Source organism: Bradysia coprophila, unplaced genomic scaffold (genome assembly GCF_014529535.1).
Source record: "Bradysia coprophila strain Holo2 unplaced genomic scaffold, BU_Bcop_v1 contig_350, whole genome shotgun sequence".
Classification (NCBI taxonomy): Eukaryota; Metazoa; Arthropoda; class Insecta; order Diptera; family Sciaridae; genus Bradysia; species Bradysia coprophila.
This window is the reverse complement of record NW_023503608.1, coordinates 11,614,250-11,641,500: the sequence shown is the minus strand read 5'-3', so window position 1 is coordinate 11,641,500 and position 27,251 is coordinate 11,614,250. Positions and strand designations below refer to the sequence as shown.

At 35.4% G+C, this 27,251-nt stretch overlaps 1 protein-coding gene and 1 long non-coding RNA gene across 5 annotated transcripts; one reads left to right on the top strand and one right to left on the bottom strand.

Annotated features, from left to right (window-relative positions):
• The first annotated feature begins 2,445 nt into the window (after positions 1–2,445).
• LOC119081001 (probable cation-transporting ATPase 13A3) lies at positions 2,446–26,041 on the top strand. 4 transcript variants are annotated; one of them, XM_037189673.1, is made up of 11 exons: positions 13,264–13,334; positions 16,219–17,722; positions 18,868–19,272; positions 19,347–19,708; positions 19,765–19,963; positions 20,031–20,335; positions 20,410–20,610; positions 20,674–20,965; positions 21,220–21,407; positions 21,467–22,352; positions 24,562–26,041. In XM_037189673.1, exons 2-11 carry the CDS (start codon positions 17,584–17,586, stop codon positions 25,905–25,907), a joined length of 4,323 nt encoding a protein of 1,440 aa, XP_037045568.1. In that variant the 5' UTR covers positions 13,264–13,334; positions 16,219–17,583; the 3' UTR covers positions 25,908–26,041. The 4 variants fall into 4 exon arrangements, with proteins under 4 accessions (XP_037045570.1, XP_037045568.1, XP_037045567.1 ...); XM_037189672.1 differs by lacking the exon at positions 13,264–13,334 and adding an exon at positions 13,355–13,526; XM_037189674.1 differs by lacking the exon at positions 13,264–13,334 and adding an exon at positions 13,357–13,418.
• Positions 6,353–6,817, bottom strand: LOC119081037. Its single transcript, XR_005088422.1, has 2 exons — positions 6,766–6,817; positions 6,353–6,542 (listed from the first exon to the last, which is right to left on the bottom strand). It is a non-coding gene; the product is annotated as an uncharacterized LOC119081037 (long non-coding RNA).
• Positions 26,042–27,251: the final 1,210 nt, after the last annotated feature.

Below are 27,251 nucleotides of genomic sequence, written 5' to 3'. Positions count from 1 at the left end.
CCGTTGAGTTCTTCAGGGGGGATAGGTGGTTTACGACCACGACATTTAAAAGATTTAACTTCTTTTACTTGTGGTGATTCTGCGAACCGTTTGTTGAGGGCGACAGCTTCATTGATTGATGTTGTTAAGTATGGTAAGGTTCAGAGGGATATAACTAAGGTGTTTTTTGGAGCTTCGTTGACCGCGCTTATGAAAGGCGAGGACGATGTGAGACCTATAGCGGTTGGAATCGTTTGGAGGCGTTTGACAGGTAAAGTTGCGTGTTTTAATGTTAGAGATAGTTTAGTTGAAAAATTGAAGCCTTTTCAGTTTGGGTTTGGTGTAAAAGGGGGTGCTGAGGCTCTGGTTCATGCAGTACGTAGTTTCTGTACAGCTGAACATGAAGAACCTATGGCGTTGGTTAAGTTTGATTTTGGGAATGCTTTTAATATGTTGTTTAGGAAGTTTATGTTAGGTGAAGTTAGGGATGTGTGCCCAGAATTGCTTCCTTTGTTGCAGCAGGCTTATAGTCATTTCTCTAATCTCTATTATCTTGATGAGGTTTTGCTGTCAAGAAGAGGATACCAACAAGGTGATCCAATGGGTCCCCCTGGTTTTTGTATTGGTATTATGAGAATGACGCACTCTCTTTCTTCTAGGCTTAATGGTTGGTATTTAGATGACGGAACGATTGCTGATAAATTATCAGTGATACTTGCCGATATTAGGAGAGTTTTAGATTTTTGTGTTTTGTCTGGTTTACCGCTGAATACAAAGAAATGTGAGGTTTTTTTTGTTAATGCTTCGAGTGAAGACGAAGCTAGGATGTATGCTGATATATCAGCATTGTTGCCAGGTATCAGGAGAGTTGATGAGTCTTTTCTTGAGATATTAGGGTCTCCGATTTTTGAGTCAGGTTTAGAGAGGGTTTTTTCTTCCAAGGTTGAATCGTTGAGAATAATGTGCGACCGTTTGAAATTAATGGATGTTCATCCGGCTTTGTGCATTTTTAGGAAGTCTTTAGGGAGCTGTAGGTTTAGTTATTTGTTCGATCGTTTGAAAAGTGTTGACGAGATTTTCCGTTCTACGCTTGAGGCGATTACGAATGTTAGGTTGTCAGATTTTGCTTGGGATCAAGCTTCTCTTCCTTTAGTTTTTGGTGGATTGGGGATTCGGAAAGTTGAAGACTTGGCAATGCCTGCTTATCTGTCATCTGTGTATTCATCATCTGATTTTTCGAATGAAATTTTGAGTAAATTTAATTTGCGAATAATTGATGATGACATTTCAAGCATAGTAGATACCATTCCTAACGATTTTATTCCAGATAATGATGAAATGAGAAAGGTGCAACGAAACTGGGACCTACCGGTGCAGGAGCAGTTTTAGCGAGATGTTAGATTCTAGTGAACCTGTTACTCGTGCTAGATTACTTGCGTCATCTACAAAAGAATCTTCAAAGTGGCTGCAGGTTGTCCCATCGAGTCAACTAGGTTTACTATTAGATAACAATGCAGCGAGAATTGCTGTTGGTCTTCGTTTAGGATCCCAGTTGTGTGAAGAGTACAAGTGTAATTGTGGTGCTGTGGTTAAGAAGGACGGTTTGCATGGTTTATCGTGCAAATTAAAGATAGGGATTATTGCTAAACACGATTCTGTCAATAATGTTTTTGGTCATGCATTTTCCTCTGCAGGATTTCCCAATATTTTGCAACCACCTGGTATTTCTAGAGACGACGGTAAAAGACCTGATGGTATGACAGTAGTTCCGTGGAGTCATGGAAAATCACTTTTATGGGATGTAACAATACGTGATACTTTGGCTCCTTCATACATCAGTGAATCCTCTAAGAAAGCAGGGTCTATTGCAGATAAAGCGGAGAGATTTAAGCATAATCATTATATACGTCTTAAAGAAAACTATTTATTTACCCCCCTTGCCTTTGAATCATTAGGTTGCATGGGTCCAGAAACAAGGAAATTTATTGACAAGTTGGGATCGTTGATGAAGAGAGCATCAGGGGAGCCACGTTCCAAAGATTATCTGTTGCAGAAAATTTCTATTGCTATACAAAGAGGCAATGCGGCATGTATTCTTGGAACTTTAGGAAGTAATAGAGCGGATGATTTTTATTTATTATAATATTTGTTGATTGAAAAGATCGTTTTTTTATTGACTGCGCCGTATGCGAGCAGTCTTTTTTTTCGCTTTGAATAAATAAATAGATATACCAGTCGTTAAAATAAGAAAAAAATCTCTGGTAAAGCTTTGAGAATAGTTCAAAGCAAAATTAATTGAGCAATTGACCGATTACAAAACATCTTCTTATTATCCCCATCTAACTGCTACCTCACGTGGCAATACCAAGTCATAGCTCAAAATATTGATACATGAGTGTTGTTGTTATATGATTGTGAATACAAATACGAGAAATATTAGATCTATATACATACATAGAGGCTCATTTTGATAATCGCACGGTGTAAATAATGTTTTTTTTTTCTTTTAATTTTAATTTGACATATACAGTCGCTAAAAACACGTTGACTGAAAAAGATCGTTAGCCGAATCAATGCGATTTGTGTTGAAGTAAAAGTGAGATGGATAGTGTGTAACACATTATGGCTAAGAGCATCCAATAGATTGAATGTGCGGATAACAGGCATGTTGTTGATATTTGTGTCTTGGTAACTTTTTTTTTGTCGTTTCAAAATGTAGATAGTTATTATCTCTCCTGTGTAGTAAGTTGTTTCGAAAATTTTCGGTTCAAAATAATAAAACATAAAATCTACCTGTTTCGTACACAGATGTACTTTGTTGTTCTTGTGTGTTCATAAAAGGTTTGAGCGAAGAAAAAAAGTTATTGAATTGATAATCATTTGCAATATCGAATTCTGTGCAAAGTTATACGTGTCTTTTGTTGTGTTGTCTAAGTGAATATAATTCGAAGTTGTGCAAAACTCCTTAACATTTTTTTTTGTTCATAAACAAAGAGTCGGTGTACTTTCAAACCAATTTTAATATTTAGTGTATTAGTGGATAAGAACAAAATTACATTGAGAAAAGAATCACATCAGACCTGATATAACCAGAAAATGCAATTTGATGTACATCGGAATAAACTATCAACAGACAGACGAGCAACATGAAAAAAGTTCCGTACGAAAGGGGTAAGAATAAGTAATGTGAATGTTGAGTCGACATTGTTGACTGTATTATAGTTTTGAGATTCGATCCATTGTCTCATATTTTCGTTATGAACTACTACAAATCGATATGTGTACAAATAATTCAGAATTCTGTTTTTGTAATACATTTTCACGGTCATGGTCTGGCATGAAAAAAAAAATTAAAATGGAAAATCATTGTGTTGTTGTTGAGAAAAACCAGTTGATGTTATTATCCATAATTTCGTACTTGTGTTTCATATTTTGGTTTTTCTGGTGTTTTTTTGTCGATCACTAATGCTCAGCGTACCCAACACAACCACTTTTTACCTTTTCAAAAACAGTAAGCGTATGGTTACAAAATCACTACTTCTGTTAAGGCATTTGTGTAAAGAATCGGCCAGTGTTTTATACAAAATATATCACCTCAATATTGTTGGTACAAAGTACTTAGACATTCCTTTCCTTTAACAAGTTATCTTCCAGTATCTTTCTACTAAATTGCTAATCAAACCATAACTTTCATTCAACGAAATAAAATGTCTTATCAGTTTCGCGTGTGGAAGTGGTATGAATGAATGAATCTGTGTACGTACATGTTCATCTTTGAGCGAATGTGTGGAATGAACGAATATATATCTCACATGGAGTAATATACAAAGTGATAACACGATCTCTACAAGAATGATCTTTTGACTAAACAACTACAGCAAGACGTTGAAAGAATTTGATACGAAACAGCTGTGCCTTATCACATAAAACTGAACTGGTTCGTGACAATTTGACAATGTTTATTAACGAATTAATTAGAATTCGCATTGTCCTCATTACACATAGATTAGCGAACAAAATGAATATAATGAAATATCAATTTGATTGTGGCATTCATGCACAATAAGCCTGCTTGTTTTTGCTAGGTATAGTAAGTAGGTACACTGCGGTAAACGAAATGAACAAAAAAAAATTCATGGAAAACATCATAGAGTCCAAATTGGTTTATTAGTTACATTCGTACGATATAGGCACCGTAAATTCTTTATTATTTACTAATTCCGAAAGTTTATCTGATCACGAAGTGGCTGTTAAAACACGAATTCATTGAAACAGAATAATAACAAAAAAAGACATTCCAAGTGAAGTACCTAAATTGTATTATGTACAAAATATATACCTAAGTTGTTAGTAAATAAAACCTTAAAAATGACCTTGACATTTTTTCTCGACTAGATTATATTTGAAATTGAATATTTTCAACTGCAAAACATTCGCATGACTATGCTTCTTGTATTGTTTATTGTTGCTGCGACTTATTAAAAGTTCACTGAATTGTTAGCCATTAACGACCTTTCACAAACGGCTAGTCATCGGTTGCGTATAAGCAAAATCTCTCATAGAACTAATAAATAAAAAAAAACCCATGGAGTAAAACATAACAGTTATGAGTACATTCATACCCTTCGGGTCGGGCTATAACATCCCCACTCTCCAAAATAAAAATTTGGAACCAAGTACGTACTGTACTTGACGTGCTGCCGGTCGGTAAATCCTTAAATTAACAAACAAAAATTGCATATACCGAGGAGAAGCACGTCAATTGTAATTACAACGTACCGTTTGTAACAGAATAAATCGTCCCGAAGTCTGTAGCCAGCGGAGGTCTGGAAGTGGGGAGTGGAGTGGCAATGACTAATATGTTCTGAACTTCTTCGGTAAAACTTAAGCTCTATTCATAACATGCAGTGGACATCAGTCAAATTTAGATAGGAATTTGCTTCAGCTGGTCCACTCATACAAATAGAACTGCTTGTACTTGTTTATACGAACTGTCAAATTTAGATAGGAATTTGCTTCAGCTGATTTTTAGCTGGTCCACTCATACAAATAGAACTGCTGGTACTTGAACGAGATAAAGAACAGTTTTGTCTGTATGAATGGACCAGCTCATATACCCATTCAATTAATTTTTAAATTACACTGAAGTCCGCTGCAGTTTCCGAATCTATCCAAAAATCGACTTATTTTCATAGAGTAAGAATGATATTGTCTAAATTATCATACTGTAAATATGCTAGAAATGATGCTCGCGATCGAAAAACCACTATTAGTAATGAAAACTACTTACGTCTAAATTACTGATTCAACTTAATGTAGGTGAAGACGTAAAGTACTTTTCATGTGAAAAAATTCTTTCTAAAAAAGTTTAATTTTATTTATTTATGCAACTAGCTGTGCTTTCCTGTTTTAATTATGAATGTGGAACATTGCAAGTAAACATTCTGAGGAACGTGATTTTTCCAACTTTTACAATGATGACAATATTCAAGCAATATAAATGCAATTAATTATTTATTGTGGCAGAGATTTATTCTCGTTCAACCGTCGAGGTAACTTTATTGTTTACCGAACCGAACCACTCGACCTTCGAATAAGCTCCTTTTTGTTCGTTCAAAGAACAACAAGAACTTCTGAACTTTGTATACACTTTAGTCCGCCATTCCATTATAACTCCGGATGCAATTTCATCAAGTTGTGAGAATTAATTAAATTTTATTAAATAATCTTCACACGATATAATTCATCTAGCTTATCTAAAAGTTTAGGTGCTTTACGTTTGTTGAATATAATTATATTGTGTACATAAATTATTAAATTTACTCGCTATTCACAAACGTATTCATTAAATTCAATGCATGTCTTGTCATGAGCTTATGTAATAGAAATTAAATAATTTACTCTATAAACAGTCATTATCACACAATAATAAGCACAGGTAATGATGGATGTTTTTCATATTTTCAACGTATAATCGGAAGGTTACCGCGTATTGCTTTCGCTGATATCGAAAAATATTTTTGGATCTTTCCGTGTTCGAAGAACTTTGAGTACTTCGATCTTCGAAGGTACATTCATTGTATTCATTGTAAAATGCTTTAACAAAAGTTTTTTGAATTACAATAAAAATATTTCGTCCAGAGATTTTGATTCTGGTAGTGTGCCCATCACGCAGCCAGCATTGTAATTTTGTAATGCCACACTAATTCTTTGAAACAGGTCCACCAATATCTGTTCCATTCTTTTTCCAATATTGTAAACAAATTTTTTTTTTTCCGCGTCACAAATGGGTCCCAGTGTTTCAATTGCAAAAGGAACGAACAGATGATTGTTGTTAGCTAACAGGTCCTTGTACTTGTTTCGTTTCCTTTTAGCAAAATTTTCGGCAATTTTACCGCAAGATGTACTTGATATGTCAATATATGAAGACGCCAGAGTATAATTACAAGTGGCATCCCATGTTAGGAAACGACCATTGGACCAAGGTATTAAAGTAATGCCATCCGTTTTCTCGTTGTTCTGATGGTTTAGTCCAGGTGGTTCTAATCTCGCCGGGATTTGAGCTGAGCATAGTGATAATTTGATTATATTATTGAATTCCGCATGTCTTGCAAATCTAGCTGCGCTCAATTTGCAAGATAGACCGTGTATGCCATCTTAGTTTACAACTGCTTCAGTACAACGACATTCATGCGGGATACAAACATTACATCCATATCGTAGTGCTAACAAGATTCTGAAGACATTATTTTGTAGTAATGTTCCAATCGTTTTTGAAGGTAGAACATTCAGCCAGGCACCAGCCTCAGGAGCTTGAGATGCGAGGAATATAGCTGAGTCTTCCTTGTTTGAAGAATGAACAGATGACTTGAACGAATTGATAACGATTTTGTCCCAGTTTTTCTGAATTGCTTGTTTTAGTGTGGAATAGTTGTATAACGTCGATTCCATTCATCCAAGGCCTCGTTGTAATAAGACACATTATTAATCTCGTCTGGGTCATAAATTGACAGAATATAGTGGACGAGCCGACGAGTATTTGCTACTGAGGATAAGAAAGATTTAAGTCCAATGTCATTGACACTTCGTATGCCGATACCACCGTCTCTAATTGGAAGACTGCAAATTTGCCATTTCTTTTCATTGAATTCTATGTTCGTTATTGATGACACGGTTTCTTTGAAATAAGCATCAAATTGAGAAACTATTTCTGGATACATCCACGTTGGTGTCGTTCGAACTATGTAATTCAATTTCGGGATCCAAAAGCAGTTTTTCAAGAGGATAATTTTTTTGACAGTAGTTTTGGTTTCCAGAGACCCATACCTTTCAGGGCACATATAAAAAAGTCCGCTAAAAAATGCTCCGATTTTGGTAGATACTTTTTCAAAAGAATCCCTCTTTACAGTATGAGAAATGAGTTTTAATGGAGTAAAATAAATGAAACCTCTTGTGGGACTCATTCTTAAAAGTTAAAATTTGGAAGCTTGGGCCGGACATAATCTAAAGAGTACTATTTTTGTAGCTCCTTCGTATTGATTTCTTTCATACTAGAGCTACACAGATATCCTTTTGATAGTTTAATTACAAACTGCAATCTACGTTCACTTATTACTAAGAATTTGGAACTTCAGTGGATTTCAAAACTCGAAACAGGCCAGCGTTACCTGAAATCGATAATATCAGTTTCAGACCCAACTATCGATTCTGACTTAAAATTTGTAGGAAAACTAACTGATCGGTCGACTCATTCTGAACTTAAGCAGTATATGAACATTTTTGAAATTGCTGCCGTTGAACTGATACAGAGTTTGTTATATTATGATCAATACTTTCTTATATAGAACGGGTTCGTTTTCGATATATTTCATATAAAGTTCTTGAACAAGATTGGAAAAGAATATAAATAAATCATGTGAGTTCTCGAATTTTCTGACCCTTTCCCCTCGTAGAACACAATAAAATACTTTTTCAAAATAAAGTCCGAACCCCGCCCTGACGTGATTCATAGATCTCCCCTAAATAACATCATCTTTAATAGACTGAAGATTTAGCTAAATTTAGGCGTGTTCTTGGCTTAGAGCCAGTCCACTGTAAATAACATGAACTGACTTCAAGTTAAAATCAACTTCGTACATTTTTGTTAATGCCATGACGTCACATTCAGCCAACAACTTAACAATCTGTATATCTATAATATTGTCCTCTTATATGGTTGGCTTATTTTATCCGATCAAAAATAATTTTATTACAAACTTGATAACGACTCCAGCATTAAACGCTTCAACACCGTGCATGTATGTATAGTATTACTATACGCACACTTTGCATTGAATATCTATAGATAAAGGAGATTCCTTCTACTTATTGTAGTAACATCTATAATCGATTTTGCCGTAAAAAAGATAAATTTTTATCTTTTCATATGAAGTGAACACTTAAGTGAAACTAATTATCTCGTTAGATATTTATTGTATTGCGGGTGTAAATATACCTATTATGATAGAGAGCGTAAACTTTATGTTACACATTGCTGGTTAAGTTGATATTATTGAAGAAAATTGTACTTGACCCAACGCCTCTCACTTCATCGATTTGACAACTTTAACTTTCGCTTACCTCAATATTTATTGCCGAAATAACTTGGTATAAATTGTGTATTTATTGGTGTTCTCTCGGTGTGCTTTTACTGTTCATGGGTCAATAGAAGGTGAACCATTAATTTATTTCCAATAAAAAGTTTTTGTGGCTAAGCTTTTAATTTTTTGTTAGCCTAAGAAGAAGTATTTTTAGCTGTTTGTGGTATATGTTTTTCCTATCGAAAAAAAGATATTAACCATGAATGACAAAAAAAAAATCTCTAGAAAATCGTGCCTTTGTCAAAGGCTTACAGGAAAAAATATAATTAAAATCGATTCGATCGTATTTTGGGTTTGTTAAAATGTTTTCACTACATTCATGCAGTATATTGGATATATCTGCGCGTTAAATTTTGTAATAATATTGTCAGCTTCAATACCCAAAAAAAACTTGTTATCATCTCAGTTAAGAGACACTGAAATTTCGCATGAACCAACATATTGAAAATATAAATTCCTTAACTTCAGCAGACTTGTGCCAACCATATATAATGTACACACAATTTAAAATCCATGAAAAACGCAATTTTTCACGTAACATTCCCACGCAAAATTTTCTTTTGTCGTTTTTCTTTTTCTTCTTCACTTCTTCCTTTTTTATGTATGCTACAACGCCTTAAGAATGATAACTAAATGTATTGAAAATTGAAATCGACCTTTTTCTTCCAGCGTATATTATATCCACAGCGTAAGGGAAGAAAAAATAAAAATGCGGATACATGATCTGAATATAATTTTCATTTTTAAGACAAATAACTTAGAAAAGAAATGGTTTTCGAAAATAGCCAAAAAAAATATCGACTTTTTGCAATATTTGGAACAAGGTATGCCATTAATTCCATTGCTCATCCGTAACTTATTAAGATTAACGAGTTGAAGTACTCCAAATATAATTTTACTTATTTTAACCGACCAATATATGGGTAACTCCAGCTAATTTGAGACTTTTCGAAATATTTTCACCAAATGAAAACCGACTTCAGTAAACTTTTTTTTTTCTTGAAAGCTGTTGACCAGACTCGTCGTTTAAGCCTAATATAAGGTGGCTGAAAATCTCGTGGAGAAATGTATGCTTGTTTTTATAAAATTTTTGAAAATTATAGTTTATTTCACGAAACCTGAACCGATTTCACTAAACTTTTTTTTTTGCTGAAATCTATTGACAAGACGCGTAGTTTGACACCAATATGAGGTCATTGGCATAACGTCTCGGAGAGATGTGACCGAAAAGTGTTTGTTTGTATTCGACTTTCCAAGATATTCTCAATAAATCTGAAATGATTTCTGTAAACTTGTTTCCCTGTAGAAACGAACGCTATAATTCCACAATTGCACCAAATGATACAAAATTAAATTTTTAGAAGATTTTTGGTTCATTCTGCTTCGAAGTAAGGTGAAATCACCTCGACCCAAACGTTGCCAAAATTAAATTTTTCATATAAAAACTGAAGATCGGTGTCATTCAAAAGCTACAGCATATGACTTCACGAGAAAAATAACTTTGGCTCGATCAGGTTAGTTGGGTGAGTGAAGTAGGTGAAATCAGCTTCTTAGTGGTGATAAGTGTCATCCTCGAATTTTGACTCGTCGAGGTTATCTCGAAAAATTTTGTAACCATTTTTTTAAACATTTTTGAGTCAAAGCAACATTTTCTGTGGGGCAACAACAACCAATTTCGAAAAAAAAAAAATTCTGGCTATTAATGTGACCATCGAAAATTATCACTTTTATAGACACATCACCTTATATTTGGGCTACCAACCTCATATTGGGCTTAGACTGCGCGTCTTGACCATATCTTTCAGGGAAAAAAAAGTTTACAGAAATCAGTTTACATTTGGTGAAAGGTATTTCGAAAAGTCACAAACGTGTAACACAACTAACCGCCGACTTCTTCGGTCACACAAGTCACACTTCGCAGGCTAAAAATTCAAATTCGTGTTGGCATGAAAGCACTGGGTTTCCTGAGTATTAGAAAATTTATAGACTGATTTGTCACCGCAAAACATAGCCAACACAGCTCACTTTATGCCTCAGAAATGACGAGATTTGTAACGCAACTAACCCTGGAGTTACCCATACGTCTCTTCACATTTACGTCTCGGCGTGGAAATTTATTCTGGTTTTTTCTTCTCTTCATTTCCCACTACCAACAATTACCATTAACAATTTAAATAGAAAATTACAATGATATAACATTCTAATCAAATGTACTTTACTAGTCGTAAATTAAAGAATTTGTAGCCAATATGTCTAATAAATGCAAAATATTATGAAAATTACCATAAAATGTTTAGTTGTAGAAAATATTAGCAATGAATGGTAACAGGTTTTTCGCTTGGTATATGAGTAATAGTTAGGTAATAGAAGAAATACACGATCTATATCATTACAAGTCTATGGAAATGTATTTATATTTCCTTGACGTGAATTTCTCCATCAATCAAGTTTAGAAGAGAGAGTCAAAGTGTTTCCAATAGACCCAGATTATTCCAGATTCAGAATTTAACAGTATCAATTCCTGATCGTCCTACAATCGGAGCCGAGTGAAAACAGGCATAATCTACGGTGGAATGTGATTTACGTGTAGATTGTAATTTGGTTGATTAACAAACGAAGACCTAGATTTTTGTCCAAAATCACGTACCATGATTTGGTGCGAAATGGTAAGACTCTACAATTTAAGTTGTTCGTCTGTTTGTAGCAGACAGAAGAGGAATTAAAGAATTTTGTCTGGTTTCATATTTATAAGAGTGTCGCAGGAACATCCTTTGAACAGACATTTTCCTCTTAGCATTATAAACGGATTATTTTGACTTATTTTGACAACTTTATTTTCCGGATTATTTTATATTTTCTTCATTCCGTAGCTCCGTCAGGCTGTTCACCTCTTTAAGTTCCTTTAATCCTCTTAACATCTCAAACGGGAACATATAAAAACTCAATTCTTTACGGAACACAAATTATCATGTGATGATTTTACTAAATATAATCAGCCGAGAAATTACTCTCACTGAAACGACCTAATTTTATTTATGAATTTCATATCAAGCAGCAAAAATCATGTTTTCCTTTTTCTTATTTATTATTAAAACTATCTGCTTCCAGCTTCTAACAAAAAGAAGAAATACTCAAACGAATTCAACTTTGAAACAAGAAATTGGATACTTGCATATTATGCGTCCCCAGACGATTTCTACATAACTTTTCTGAGAAGAAAGCTTTCTTATACTATCACCCTGGAAATGATATGCAAACACAAAACTCTGATATTTTTTATATAAATGAAATGCATTTCGTATTTCAATACTCAGTTATTGACATTGGAATTAAAACAATGTATAACGTTAGTGTCATAAAATCTGTTAAATTGCGTATCAATGCTTGCAGCAATTAATTACAGCTAAAAGGTTTATGTATATCGCTCAACCCAACCAAACACATGTCCATTACAATTTTGTATCTACATTATGAACTTCAAACAAAACGAGCGTACAAGTTTCTTCCATTAAACCGACTATACCCAGTTTGTTCCGATTCTGCTTGATACTTACAATATATGACAGTGAAAACGCCATTTTGTTGAATTAATGAATGAAAATTAAAATTACTTTACCCACCACAACTTTATCCGATATATCGTTGATAAAGCACCTACAAGAAGTGAAAAAATCGATCAACCCAACGGTTTTGTATGCCCACAAATATTGTAACGTGAGTTATAGACATCGTACCACCCGTAAATGACCCTCTCCAACAATTATTTTCGTTGTTTAATTTTGCAATGAAAATGTAAACGCAAACTGATTTTTCCTTACATTTCCAGTTACCTCCGAAGATGGTCTTTTACATTTTACAGTGTACCATAAAGTACACATTTCAAATAGTCGGAGAGCACCATTTCCGATTCGACTATGAAATGAATCAATTTTATTAGCCTCTGATGATGTTAACGTAGTTAACGAAACCGGTGTGCACCACGAACAACGTATAATATGAGTAGATGTGAAATGAAACGAATTTGAAAATTATTTGTTTCATATTAGATTTCAAACAAGGTTCCATCAACAGTCTACCATAAGATTAATTACTCTCTAAGACTCAGTTGAACTAAAGACTCAATGTATAAATATACGATTTTCCGTGCTGTTTCTCTTTTGTCCTGAACTTGTTCAGCGGATATGAATCCCCTTCTAGTTTTGAAGCTGAAAGTTCACTCGAACCTTCTGTCGACGGTAAACATATTACCAATATAATCATCGAATCTTTTACTTCTTTGACTGAAGTAATTTCAAAGTTCATTATACAAAATCTGATACTTCATTAAATTTAACATTAATTTGGTTGTATGTGACCGCATAAGCAAAAGCTCATCGTTTATTATTGTCGCCGACGCAGATAACAAATGAATTCGTATAGAGCGAAAAGCATAGTTGACACATCTTCCAATGGTCTAAAATTGAGTGTCTCCATCGTCACCCTGTGTTCACCAATTTTTTTTTCTCGTCTTTCAACTGTCAAAATTCATTCTGAAAATGTGCATGCGCGATTCCATTCATCTTATGAATGTATCCAACATACAATGAGTGAATTTGAAAAACCATGTGTACGTATATTTATGAATCAGCACGGAAAAATATATGTGGAACATCAGTGTGTGTGTCTCAGTCAGAGTGACAGCAGATAAACGAATAGTTGTAATAAAATATAATATTGGTAAAATTTCGAGTAGACAAGTCTAAATTGTTGAAGGATTTAACCGATTGTGAAATAAACTGTCGCGAAAAACTGTGAAAATAGGTTACCGATCGGTGAATTGAGTCGAAACAGTCGATGATTTAGTTTTTTCCACTGATATCATCCATAATTCGAAACGATACTGTCTTATACAATTCGAGCATAAAACACGTTAGAGAATATTTTATTGATTTTGTTCTAAGTGCGTTTTTTTCATTTTGCGGTCCGCGAACTTTGGTTATTATTGGGTCGTGTGTATGACTTCCGATTGCGACACTTTCGGGGAAACATTTCCTCCGAAAATAATTACATTTTGAATGAACGAGGCGTGATAATTTGGTCACACTTCACTCTGAAAAAGTACCGTGTATATGAAGTATATCTTCGTGACCAGCTCTTACAGTCGACACCATGATTGATTATCAGTAATATTAATCTGAATTTCCTATCGCTGATAATGAGAATTTATTCAGTGGAATAGTTTTGAACAGAAACTAAATTATTTTAGATTATTGAAATGATTCATTGCACACAGCCATATGCTATGCCAGTCGTATACCACGTTGACACTAATACTCAATAATTTTTTTTTTCTGTAATGAATGAAATAAGAGAATTCGTGGAAATAATTTCGACAGAATTGCTAAATATTTAAACGATATTCTCAGATAAGACAGTGCAAAAGACCGAAATTCAGCCACTTCTACGAACGCACACCACTTAATTCGTTGAGAATATTATGTATATTCACACACGTTTGTTTTAGAAAGAAATATATATCATAATTCACATGGGAGGTGTAAAAAAGGTGGCTCTAATTTTTACGTGCGCTTGTTGAATAAATTACATCACATGTAGTTAATCTGTTTGCGTTTCAATATCCATATCTATACCGGAATTATAGTTGTGTCAGTTTTTATTTTATAGAGAAATTCACTATATCAATTTCCTTTTTTACCAAGTGTAGGTAATTCGCGCAGTAAATCAGTTGTAACATTGAAAAATTAACCTACATTATTAATTGTTAGAAGGTCTCGTTTCTATGACTCTATCAGTGATAAGAGAATAATATTTTTTTGTTTGTTGATAAAATATTTTGAAAAATAGTTCAGCTTCTTTAAATGCTTCTATAAATAGCTAAGCCTGTGCATCATTTCATTATTTAACTAAATAAAAAGTTCGAAGGGCAATTTAATTTGTGCAAGCAGCTGGTTGTGACAGTTTTCCAGTTGTTCGATAACATATTGCATTTTCCCGTCCATTTGGTTAAGCTTAGTAGTACTTTTCAACGTATAACTTCTATTGAGTTAAATTTTTGTGGAATTCAGTTCCTTTTCTGATTTTCATTATAGAAACCAGTCGAAATAAGTCGCAGTCTGGTATAATCAACAAAGTCATACACATTATTCGATCGATTTCAATTGGAAATTCCAACACAATGATCTCACTTATTTGATATCTGCCAACGTCTTAAATGGCTCCCACTTTAGTATACCCCAAGAGTGGCCAAGAACTTTCAAAACTTGTTCACTATTTGTGTTTGATCGGCCTATATCAGCTGTTTTACCTATTGTTATAGTGTAATATATTCGTTGACTAAGCAGCTGAAATCGATGAAACAATACAAACAGGAAACGATCGGACTTTGAATTGGTTCATGAGCGTGTAGTTTAATAGAATCGAAAAGTGCTTTCGGAATGATATAGAACTTTCAGTAGTTTACGCGATTTTTGATCGAAGGTTGTTAGAGACTGAGGAATCGAATATTTAAATCCAAAAACTCTAAATCGGACTATTTATTTAACGAATAGATTTCTCGTAGTTTGTTCGATTTCAATTTCAATAAACACAAGTCGTTAGAACCAGCTTGATTATTTGATCAAGCCAGACAATATTGCAGCTTGATCCTAATATTCCACATCATGTCTGTTCAATTCTATTAATATTTTTCAATATTTGTCCATCTGCTTCGACTGTAAACTCATCGAAAAACTTAACATAAATCAGCGGATAATGAGCATTTGTATAATATTAATGAAACAAGTAGATATGATTTTGTCAACATTTTACGATAATCGTAACGTTTAGGGAAAAAGTTATTCTCCATTACACAGCACGAATGATCTGTATTAATGTTCGAATCAATTTTTCATGTAGATGTTGTATTAGTAGCACATGACGGTATTTTTCTTCTTCGTAATAATTCCGATGATAGCAGAAATTTCATTGAATTTTTCATAATGTAATGTGGATTGTCATGTCCTTCTTAGCGAATTAATATTTGAAAGAAAACGGAAAACTCTCTGTGTCATGTGAAATAAAGTTCATCTACTCGACATATAACTTCGTTACAGACATCTCAGATTACTTTACTAGTTCGAAGTTAAATTTTTGTCGTCCTAGCAACAGAAGATGTCCAGAATTTCTATAATTGAAGATTCAATTACTCAAGAGATTTTCAACAATCGCTCCACAAATGTAACTGAACTTTCCCAATTGACGTTATGGTGCATTCATCATATGACGCAATAATCCACTTGAATTACAACTAATTAATTTTGTAGATAACTGAAAATTGATGAATAAATCCCATACAACGAATAATATTCAGATTATGCGTTAATGAGGATACTATCACGGGTACTATTAATTAAAGAAAAATGAGCGATTAAATTAAGTGTTGGGTCATTGGTGCCACATTTTTTTTTTTTCATTTATTTCTCTCGTTTCGCACGAATTAGCGAATATGGAAGCGAGTATTGGAGAGTACTTTTTGCTATGAATTATTTCACGAGCTTAGTTTCCATTATACCACGACATCGTATAAATGTTGACCATTTTCTTTTTCTATCTTTTTATTTAGCTTTGTGAAGATAATGCGTTACAGCTCATACATGAAATAAAAATAAATAATTTTATTAAAGTGAAACGAAAATATAAATCAACAAACGAAGTGCGTATTTCCATCGACTAAACCATAATAATATATTCGTTGAATGACACTGATTAATATCGCCGAAGACCTGCCACTTCACAGCGAATATCATCAAACAACCATCAATATGAGTATGTTGCGAATGAACATATTAAATCGTGCTCTTAGAAGTTCTAAATTGAAAAGTATTTTTCAAAAAGAATTGTTAATTTGAATAAAACGAAATCATAAAAGAATTCTGGTGAACTAATAAGTGAATCTGTGAACTGAATTGGTCAGCATACAACAATAAAAAAAAACTTTAATTGATTTGTAGTTGACGCATAGCGCAATTTGATCGTGACAATAATTCAAGAAACTCTTGAGTTAGCAAAGAAAAAATTGTACTTAATTGAGGATAATTAAAAAGTGTATCACAAAAAAGAAATCGTCGAGTGCCTTTTGATCAATACGACAAAAAATAAAATAAATTTAATTGAATTGGGCGGATTGACTGTCTGTGATTTTCGGTCTGTAGTGCTAAATGTCAAGAACGTTTTCAATTGATCAAAAAACTTTCAAGTAAAAATTGTGTTGATTAGACATTCATTCGACTGGACATATCGTTTTAGCAGACGTTCCATTTAAAACGTAATGATTTCTGGAAGTGAATCAATAGAATTGTATTATTTAAAGTATTACACTGATCGTCATTCAAGCCACATCAATTCATTGGAATCCAGCCGATCGTATAGCCATAATCCAACCCCAGTCATCCGAAAGGAATCGACCATTTTCGATAACTCAACATACATTTCATCCGACACTGTTGCTGCAACATTTAATATGCTTATTGTTCGACTGGCTATCGGTTTGGCACTTGTTGGATGGAGAGTGAAACCAGATCCCGGCGACTGACATCGAATATTGGATAGCATTTCCGTTTGTCAACCAATTAAAACAATCGTAATGGACTGACATCTTCTAGCTACGAATAGATAGCACAACTGTAATTTGCCGAGCGTTAAGTGGCGATGTGTTAAAATTTTATGAGAAAGAAACTTAATTAGATTTTGTTTTGTGATACCGGAAAAGACGCAAAAGACAATATCGATGTGAATACAGGAAATGATCAAAGACATACAATTTTAAGTGGAGATTAGTTTAAGCTACATATAATCGATATATCGAACTATGCGAGAAAACCCCGTTAAGCGTATTTAGCGTTTTATCTTTTGTGTAACTTTTTTTTTCGTCTCGAGTGAGCTGTTATTTATTTACCGTCTTTACGTAACATATAATTACTATTTGAAAATGCCTATCGCTACCAGAACATCAACTGCTAATCAAAATCAACGAAAACCGACAAGTCGATTTTCATTTGGAAAACGTACTCATAGAACTCAAAAAGAACATTTAGAAAATCTGGAACAAATATCGGAGTTACTCAAAGGTAACTAGTAACGAGGTTTAAGGCCAGTTCATACTCGCATACATTTTTGCGATATATGCGACCATGAACTGGCCTTAAGGCCAGTTCATACTCGCATACATTTTTGCGATATATGCGACCATGAACTGGCCTTAAGGCCAGTTCATACTCGCATACATTTTTGCGATATATGCGACCATGAACTGGCCTTAAGGCCAGTTCATACTCGCATACATTTTTGCGATATATGCGACCATGAACTGGCCTTAATACAATTTTAGTTCTGCGTAGAAATTTGTCTGTATTCCTTCACAATTCACTACCAACCTTTTGCCATGACAAAAATAAGTAACTTACTGGGGTTATTGAGATTAAAAAGTAAAATGAATGTTAAAACAAATGAAGTAAAAGATTTTATAAATTAAACACGAAGCTATAGATAATTTGAACAATAGAGATAACAGTTTTAATGGTTATCTGCGAAACGTTTCTATAAGGTTACCAGCATATTTGAAATATTCTCTTAAATACCAAAACTCATTTAGCTAGACAAGTCTCCCAGTTAATCACATTATCGCTAAAACACAGAACGTAACACTGTCACAAACATATCATTTTCATTCACTCTGTTTACACTCTCTAAATTCTTTTACCCCCAAATTCCTACATATATTTCTTGGGAATCCTTCATATCTTGCTGAGAATTTGTCACCGTTTCCAATTGTTCGCATTTTTCAAATTGATACGAGTTTGTTTTTAAAACGAAATACTTACGTCATAGGTTGTGCAATTATATTATGTACACTTGAGTGCATGCTATTAAGATAAGTATTCGATTAACGCATGTCTGACATGATGGAGCGTCTACAAGACAATCGTTTTAAAAATTCAGAAATTTGTAAAATTTCACACAGAGCATTGTTTAAGGAAGGGGGCTCTTTATCAAGTTGCATTTATGTATCCAAGAAAAGCACCAGGTGCTTCGATCCAATCAAGTGCTTAATCACTGATAAACGAAAATAATCTTGATTTGTTTAGCTGATTTGATTTATGAATCGCTATTTTCGGATATCTGAAATCGTTTTATCTTGAAATCTGAATCTTTGCTCCATTACCACTAAATGTATCTTATATTGCCACTAACAAAATCCATTTTTATTTGACAGAATCCCATACAAATTCTAGTCATGCCATACTTAACGCAGGTGAAGATGATGAAATGTTCGTGGTTGGTTACCAACGATCGCCGATCAAAACGGCAATGTGCTGGATTGGTTTCATCATCACCGGTGGTCTATTGCGTCTGTTGATGCATTGGTGGAAACACTGGTTCCTATTAGCAACGCACCGATGCTGCCCGTTGGAATATGCCGAAAAAGTCTTGGTCAGCGAGCATTACGAGGGAAAGCATACGGTTTATTATGTCAAAGATGTGATCACACTGAATGCGGAAACGATGAAATTGATGCAATTGGAGAAGGAGAAATGGTTGGACGTTGTTCCGTTTGAAGACAGCACAAATGAGTTGCCGAATAGACTTCCAATTCACTTTCAAAGTGGAATCTTTAAACGTGAGCTCTAGTCAATCTGTTTACTGGTGCAAATACATAGGTTGTCACTGACATTCAATTTAATTTATTTGCAGTTATCGATTCCATACGATTATTTAAATGCAAGCAGCTTCGATACGTATGGGACACACAGACTAGTACTTTTACTAAACTTAAAGGGCTCGATTTCAATGTTCCAAGTGTGGTTTTACATCAACAAAAAGGTTTAACGAAGGCTGACCAATATGCCCGTCGTTTGGTCTACGGATACAACAAAATTGCGATACCTTTGAAAAGTGTCCTCACACTACTGTTCCTCGAACTGCTGAATCCATTTTATGTTTTCCAAGTATTTTCGGTCTGCCTTTGGTTCTCATACAACTACTACTACTATGCCATTGTGATCGTTCTAATGTCCGTATTTGGCATATCAATGTCCATCATACAAACGAGAAAAGTAAGTAGAGATTTGTCAATGAAGAGAACACGTTCATTAATCACGATCTGGAATAGAATCAACTTGCACTGTACAGAACGGTTATGACCACTGATTCAGCCAATGTGATTGACAGCGGTGGAATTTCCACACTAACTGAAACAAAATATTTGGTACCCGGTGATGTTTTGGAAATACCATCGTCGGGATGTACAATGACATGTGATGCAGTCCTTTTATCCGGCAATTGCATTCTCGATGAATCCATGCTGACAGGTGAGTAAATGTTTGAATAGCGTTGATAATCCCGTATTCTTACCAATCTTATATTATCTATCGTAAGGTGAAAGTGTTCCGGTTACTAAGACGCCGCTACCTTGTAAGCGTGACCTGATATTCCATCCGAAAGAACATGCAAGGCATGTTTTGTTTAGCGGCACAAAGGTTATTCAAACACGATACATTGGTACGGAGAAAGTGTTAGCTGTTGTTGTAAACACCGGCAATATAACTGCGAAAGGAGGCCTGGTTCGCTCTATCTTGTATCCGCCTCCAGTCGATTATAAATTCGAACAGGATTCGTATAAGTTCATCATGCTGTTGGGTTGTATGGCTGGTATCGGTTTTATGTACACCCTGTTTACCAAGGTGAGTAAATTCAACAAAGTTCTTCGCATTTGGAAGATCTGTATAATTAATCATCGGTTTCGTCATTCTTATAGATTTCCCGTGGAGTGTCTGCTGGAAAAATTGCAATCGAATCTTTAGATCTTATAACAATAGCTGTTCCACCTGCTCTTCCCGCTGCAATGAGTGTTGGAAGATTCTACGCTCAACGTCGATTGGAAAAGAACAACATTTACTGCATATCACCGAGATCGATAAACGTTTCTGGGAGCATTGATTGTGTCTGTTTCGATAAAGTATGTCAATCATTCAAGCAAACATGATTCCAATTTTAAATGAATTGCGCCAAATTGTTTTAGACTGGTACACTAACTGAAGATGGACTGGACATGTGGGGTGTTGTGCCGAAAGCGTCCACAAACTATTTCCAAATACCAATGCGTCAGGTCGATCGATTACCTTATGATCACTTCCTTTTCGGTATGGTTACATGCCACTCAATCACTATTATGAATGGAGAGATGAAGGGTGATCCGTTGGATCTTAAAATGTTTGAATCAACCGGATGGCAATTGGAAGAAGCGAACGTCTCCGATGATACAAAATACGATCTTCTGTTCCCCACAACTGTGAAGCCACCGAAAGATGCTGGTAAGTTTTTTACTTCGACGCTCTTCAACAAATGTTACAGTGAGTCGCAATCAATTTTGTACTGAAGTTTGGATGCACTAGCTGGTACGCATTCCTGAAATATTCTTATGATGGTGCAATAGTCATTCACACCCACATGATAGTGGTACGAAAGGAATACGCACCAGTGATGGATTTAGTTGAAGTAAACTTTGATACAAAAATGACTGACGACAGTTGTATTTCAAATTAATTGATTTGAACGTTTCCCATAGTCTTCACAGTTACTGAAGGTGACAACTATGACGGTACCTTGAACTCAATGGACATAGGTATCGTACGCGAGTTCACCTTTACCAGTTCATTGCAGAGAATGTCGGTAATAACACGAAAACTTATGGACAAGAACTTCAATGTGTACTGTAAGGGTTCACCGGAAATGATCCTAACATTATGCAAGCCAGTAAGTTTGATTGACTGCGTCGTGATTCGGATTTTTTCTGACATCCAATTGGTTTTCAGGAGACGATCCCAAATGACTTTCATTCGAAATTGGACGAATACGCTCAACAAGGATACCGTATCATTGCTGTTGCGCATAAGCCACTTAGTCCGAAAATGACCTATGCTAAGGTGCAACGAATATCTCGTGAAAAAATCGAATGCGACTTAGAATTCCAAGGTTTTGTTGTGTTGGAAAATCGACTGAAGACGGATACAATTACAATTATCAACAATTTAATGTCGGCGAATATCCGAACAATTATGGTGACTGGTGATAACATACTGACGGCTCTGAGCGTTGCCCGTGACTGTGATATGATAACAAAGGGACAAAGTGTAATAATTGTTAATACCAGGCCGCATCCAACCGAACCGGGAGCCTACGAATTGTTTTACAATCTAAATGGTACATCAGGCAGACCAGTTATGATGCCATTGGTTACTAATATGGTTGATGGTGATTTGGGTGACGGTGCGGCCAATATGGGCTGTCATTCGTCTATTGCACAGACACCGAATGGATACGGCGGAGAGTATTGCCTCATGACCAATAGTAACAGTGTTGCAAGCCTTGAAATTGATACGTGCACACAGACAACAAATGTAACGCAACGTGATGTGGAAGCTGGATACCGGATGAAAGAGAAAGCTGATGACGATGATTACGACGACGAGGATCCATTAAAATTAGTGCCTGAATTACCAAGTAACAATTACCGGTTTGCCATGATTGGTAAGACGTGGGGTATTATTCGCGATCATTTTCCGGAACTGTTGCCAAAGTTCGTTACTCGTGGCACTATATTTGCGCGAATGGCACCGGAACAAAAACAGTCTCTGATATTGGAATTGCAAGATCTGGGATATTATGTTGCGATGTGTGGCGATGGCGCTAATGACGTAGGTAAGACACCAGACTTTTGCGTCAAAATTTAAATAAAACGAGCCATCAGAACAGTCGGAGCGTTTGCTGCGACTGAGCCCCGTACAAACCCGTATATCTATTGCGTACGTGACCCTAGTGCGTCTGTCACCCTACTTTGACCTTAAGCCTATGCGCCGGTTAAAGTAGTTAAAGTAAAATTATTATGTAATGTGTACATCTTAGAAATTGCGCATAGCGCAATTACGAAGCCCCGTACGACGTTTCTTTCAAATAAAACAAAAATTTCAAATAGCCCTAAAATTTTAATTTATTGAATATAAATACACATAGGGCCTAGTATCGGCCTCAGTCCGATGATCCAAATATATTTTTTTTTCAACTACATTCTATTCGGCCTTTGATTACCTTCCAAATGAAACAAAAAATACGAAAAACGGATGAAATTTGCTCGAGTTATATGTAAAATACACATTGGGCCCTAGTAGCGGCCTTAGTCCGAGGACCCAAATTTAATTTTTTTTCAACAACATTCTATTCGGCCTTTGATTACCTTCCAAATGAAACAAAAATTACGAAAAACGGATGAAATTTGCTCGAGCTATATGTAAAATACACATAGGGCCCTAGTAACGGCCTTAGTCCAAGGACCCAAATTTAATTTTTTTTTCACCAACATTCTATTCGGTGTTCGATTATCTTTCAAATGATACAAAAATTACGAAAAACGGATGAAATTTACTCGAGTTGTATGTAAAATACGCATAGGGCCCTAGTAGCGGCCTTAGTCCGAGGACCCAAATTTAATTTTTTTTTCAACAACATTCTATTCGGTGTTCGATTATCTTTCAAATGAAACAAAAATTACGAAAAACGGATGAAATTTACTCGAGTTGTATGTAAAATACGCATAGGGCCCTAGTAGCGGCCTTAGTCCGAGGACACAAATTTAATTTTTTTTTATACAACATTCTATTCGGCCTTTGATTACCTTCCAAATGAAACAAAAATTACGAAAAACGGATGAAATTTGCTCGAGTTATATGTAAAATACGCATAGGGCCCTAGTAGCAGCCTTAGTCCGAGGACCCAAATTTAATTTTTTTTAACAACATTCTATTCGGCCTTTGATTACCTTCCAAATGACACAAAAATTACGAAAAACGAATGAAATTTACTCGAGTTCAATGTAAAATACACATAGGGCCCTAGTAGTGGCCTTAGTCCAAGGACCCAAATTTAATTTTTTTTCAACAACATTCTATTCGGTCTTTGATTACCTTCCAAATGAAACAAAAATTACGAAAAACGGATGAAATTTGCTCGAGTTATATGTAAAATACACATAGGGCCATAGTAGCGGCCTTAGTCCAAGGACCCAAATTTAATTTTTTTTTCAACAACATTCTATTCGGTGTTCGATTATCTTTCAAATGAAACAAAAATTACGAAAAACGGATGAAATTTACTCGTGTTGTATGTAAAATACGCATAGGGCCCTAGTAGCGGCCTTAGTCCGAGGACCCAAATTTAATTTTTTTTCAACAACATTCTATTCGGCTTTTGATTACCTTCCAAATGACACAAAAATTACGAAAAACGAATGAAATTTACTTGAGTTCTATGTAAAATACACTTAGGGCCCTAGTAGCTTTTCACTTCTAAGGCCCTAACTCACGGTCCACTCACCCGATTTTAAAAAACTTTTTTTTCCTGGATTGGTATTGACAATACCTATCATTTGCCGTGTCATTTACATTTCCATCGTTTATTTTGCCATAAATATCACCAAAAGACCTTAAATCACTTAGGTGGCCCTAACTGACGAAGGGCCGACCCGAATATGCCCATCTTCGAACTTAGCCTCACTATTTTGACTATCTTTCAGGGAAAAAAAAAATTTTTGAAATCGGATTTGATTTACTCAAGATATTGACGTGACGGACAGACGGACAGACGGACAGACGGACAGACGGACAGACGGACAGACGGACAGACGGACAGACGGCCCAAATTTTTATTGCGGATTCGTCATCTATGAACATAGGCAAACACTTTGCCCTTACCGTCTGCTTCGAATTCCATCAATTACACACGGCATCGTAATCCTATAAGCCCCTTCGTACTTCGTACGGGGCTAAAAACTTTCTTTCGCTCCTTTCACGTTTTAAATGAGATTAAGCCAAAGATGTAGTTTTGCACCTTGACAGTTTCTATTTGTATGTTTCAGGTGCGTTGAAAGCAGCTCACACTGGAATTTCCCTGTCGGAAGCCGAAAGTTCGGTTGCCTCGCCTTTTACATCAAAGAATCCAACAATAGCCTGTGTTCCGGACATTATAAAGCAGGGTCGTGCAGCTTTGGTAACGTCTGTCGGCATATTTAAGTATATGGCTGCCTATTCGCTGGTTCAATTTCTATCGGTGCTGATTCTATACTCGATCGATTCGAATTTAACGGACATCCAGTTCTTGTACATCGATCTGTTTATGATATCGGTGTTTGCGTTCTTTTTCGGAAGGACGGAAGCGTATGACGGACCCCTGGTGAAACAAACACCACTCAGTTCGCTAGTGTCCATGACACCAATAGCATCATTGGCACTTCATTTTCTTGTCGCAGCAGCCTTCCAAGTTGGCGGATGGTTTCATCTCCGTGCACAGGATTGGTTCGTTCCGTTCAACTACACCGAAGAAGCGAAATTCAATCATGGATGCCTGGAGAATTATACCGTGTTTAGTATAAGTTGCTTCCAGTACGTCATTCTGGCATTCATTTTCTCTAAGGGAGCACCGTACCGCAAGTCAATACTCACAAACTACGGATTTTTGGCTGCCATCGTACTGAACGTAGCTTTTTCGATATGGCTGACTTTGGAACCGCCAGCAGCATTAGCGAATGTTTTCGAATTAGTTGTACCGCCGGACAGAACGTTCCGGGCGTACATCATTGGTTATGGCGCACTGAATTTTATTCTATCGTTATTGATTGAAGCCTTTATCATCGATAGATTGTTTATGCGTAAACTGCGATACCGTTTCCATAACATTGAAAAATCGCGCCGTAAATTCCTTTCAATTGAAAATAATTTGCGTCAGCAACTAGCTTGGCCACCGCTTAGTCTATATCAGAACTATACGCCGTTAATTGAGAAGGAGCCCGCACAAACATTTGCCGAAATCTACGTTGAAACTGGTCTGGACAGTGAGCTACCATTCGATAAAAACAACAGCGTTCTCAACAGTTTCTTCGAAGTGAAGCCCAATGAAACAATGCCACAGAATCACTCGACGCAATCTCTCGCCGACAATACTACTGCGAAACCAGTCAATAACAATGTATTTGACGATGACAGTTCAGACAGTGACAGTGACTATGATGATGACCCACATAATCTACCGCAAACGAACACTAATAAGCCATCCAATCCGAATCCGGAACCGAGATTCAACAATGACACCAAGATTACAGCTACTAGCCAAATGACTACCTACAATCAACATTATTTGAATGGGCACGATGATGATGATCACGTCCGTACGATGTCATTAGAATTGTCCAACATAAAACTAAGCTGAAATATACTCCAGTGGCCACAGCATATAGCCACACTACTATCAACACAAATCGAATGGGATGTTTTCGATTTGAGCGATGCGGGAAAATTGTTTTTGATGTGGTCTAAATTTGAAATAGTCTAGAAAAAGCAAAACAAAAATTTATTGGAACATTCATTGAAAACGTTTCTTCGTTAAAAACGTTCGAATGTTGATTTTTATATGTGTCGATTTGTACGGTTTACTCTTTTTAGGTAGAAATGTTTGCGTTTTGTTCGTAGTATCAATTAACACATCTCTTAATTAGATCAGTTTAAGTGCATGGAATATTCCAAAAGCTAATGCTTTATGTTAACAGCCCTCGAAGCCCGTACTAAATTTTTTCAATTCTTGAAACGGTTGCAGCCCCCTTGAATTTTTCCATTGGAAGGTATAAATGTTGGAGTTGCTCTCCGTAAATTGTTTTTAGAATAGGCATCCCGTGAACGGTGTTTTTGATTCATGAAAAATAGCAAACATATCAAAATCATGGCGATTAGAAATTACCGATTCAGATTTGGCCTAATATTGCGCGGGCCGTTCTTTGTTTGTTTAAGAGACAAAAGTGTCAGGTGTAATTCAAGCAGAAAATTATTGTTTTTAAGTCTAAGTATTCTAATTGGTTTGTTTGTTCTCGTAATTTTGGCTCTATTTCATTAGTTTTTGGAATAATCGTTACTAACTTCGTTTATTAGTCAATTAGTACATGAACTGTCTTTTTTCGCAGAAATTATTAACAGATTTGATTTTTCTTTTTTGATAAATGAGTTTATTTCTGGTAAGAATTTTGCTTGGTTTGTTCTTTACAGTAAAACATTGTCCTGCCGAACGAATCCATGTTTATAAGACTTATGGGCAAGTGACTTACAGATCGTTCTAAAGTCACTTCATCAGTTTATTTTTGGACTGTCAGTTCCATATTCTTCGTTAACTGACACCAGTCCAGTACATATGGTCTCCCAACACTTTCACAAATTACTAACCGAGCTACTTACACTAGCTCTAAGATAACATCACACTTGTTGGCAGGCCCTATTTTCACAATTTTTCGGAATTATATTATTCGGAATTTTCGGAATGTTTTGGAATTATTCGGAATTTTTAGGAACTATTCAAAGTTTCCTCAATTTTTCAGAATTAAAATCGTCTAAAATGAGCCCGGCTTGTTGGACCAAAGTTGGGAAAACGTTTCCTCATAATAATTCTGAAATTTTCATAACAAATTAATTGGAAAGAAGAAGACCTCGGCGAGAAGTCGCATAGTTTGATATTATTGACATAAATTTTGATAAATGAGAAATCATGACCGTAACCCGAAACTAGCAC

Coding starts and splice junctions, on each gene's coding strand:
- LOC119081001 (XM_037189673.1), top strand. CDS start 17,584: ATGCCTATCGCTACCAGAACATCAACTGCTAATCAAAATCAACGAAAA. Junction 17,723..18,867: donor AATATCGGAGTTACTCAAAG/GTAACTAGTAAC, acceptor TTTATTTGACAG/AATCCCATACAAATTCTAGT. Junction 19,709..19,764: donor CCATCATACAAACGAGAAAA/GTAAGTAGAGAT, acceptor GATCTGGAATAG/AATCAACTTGCACTGTACAG.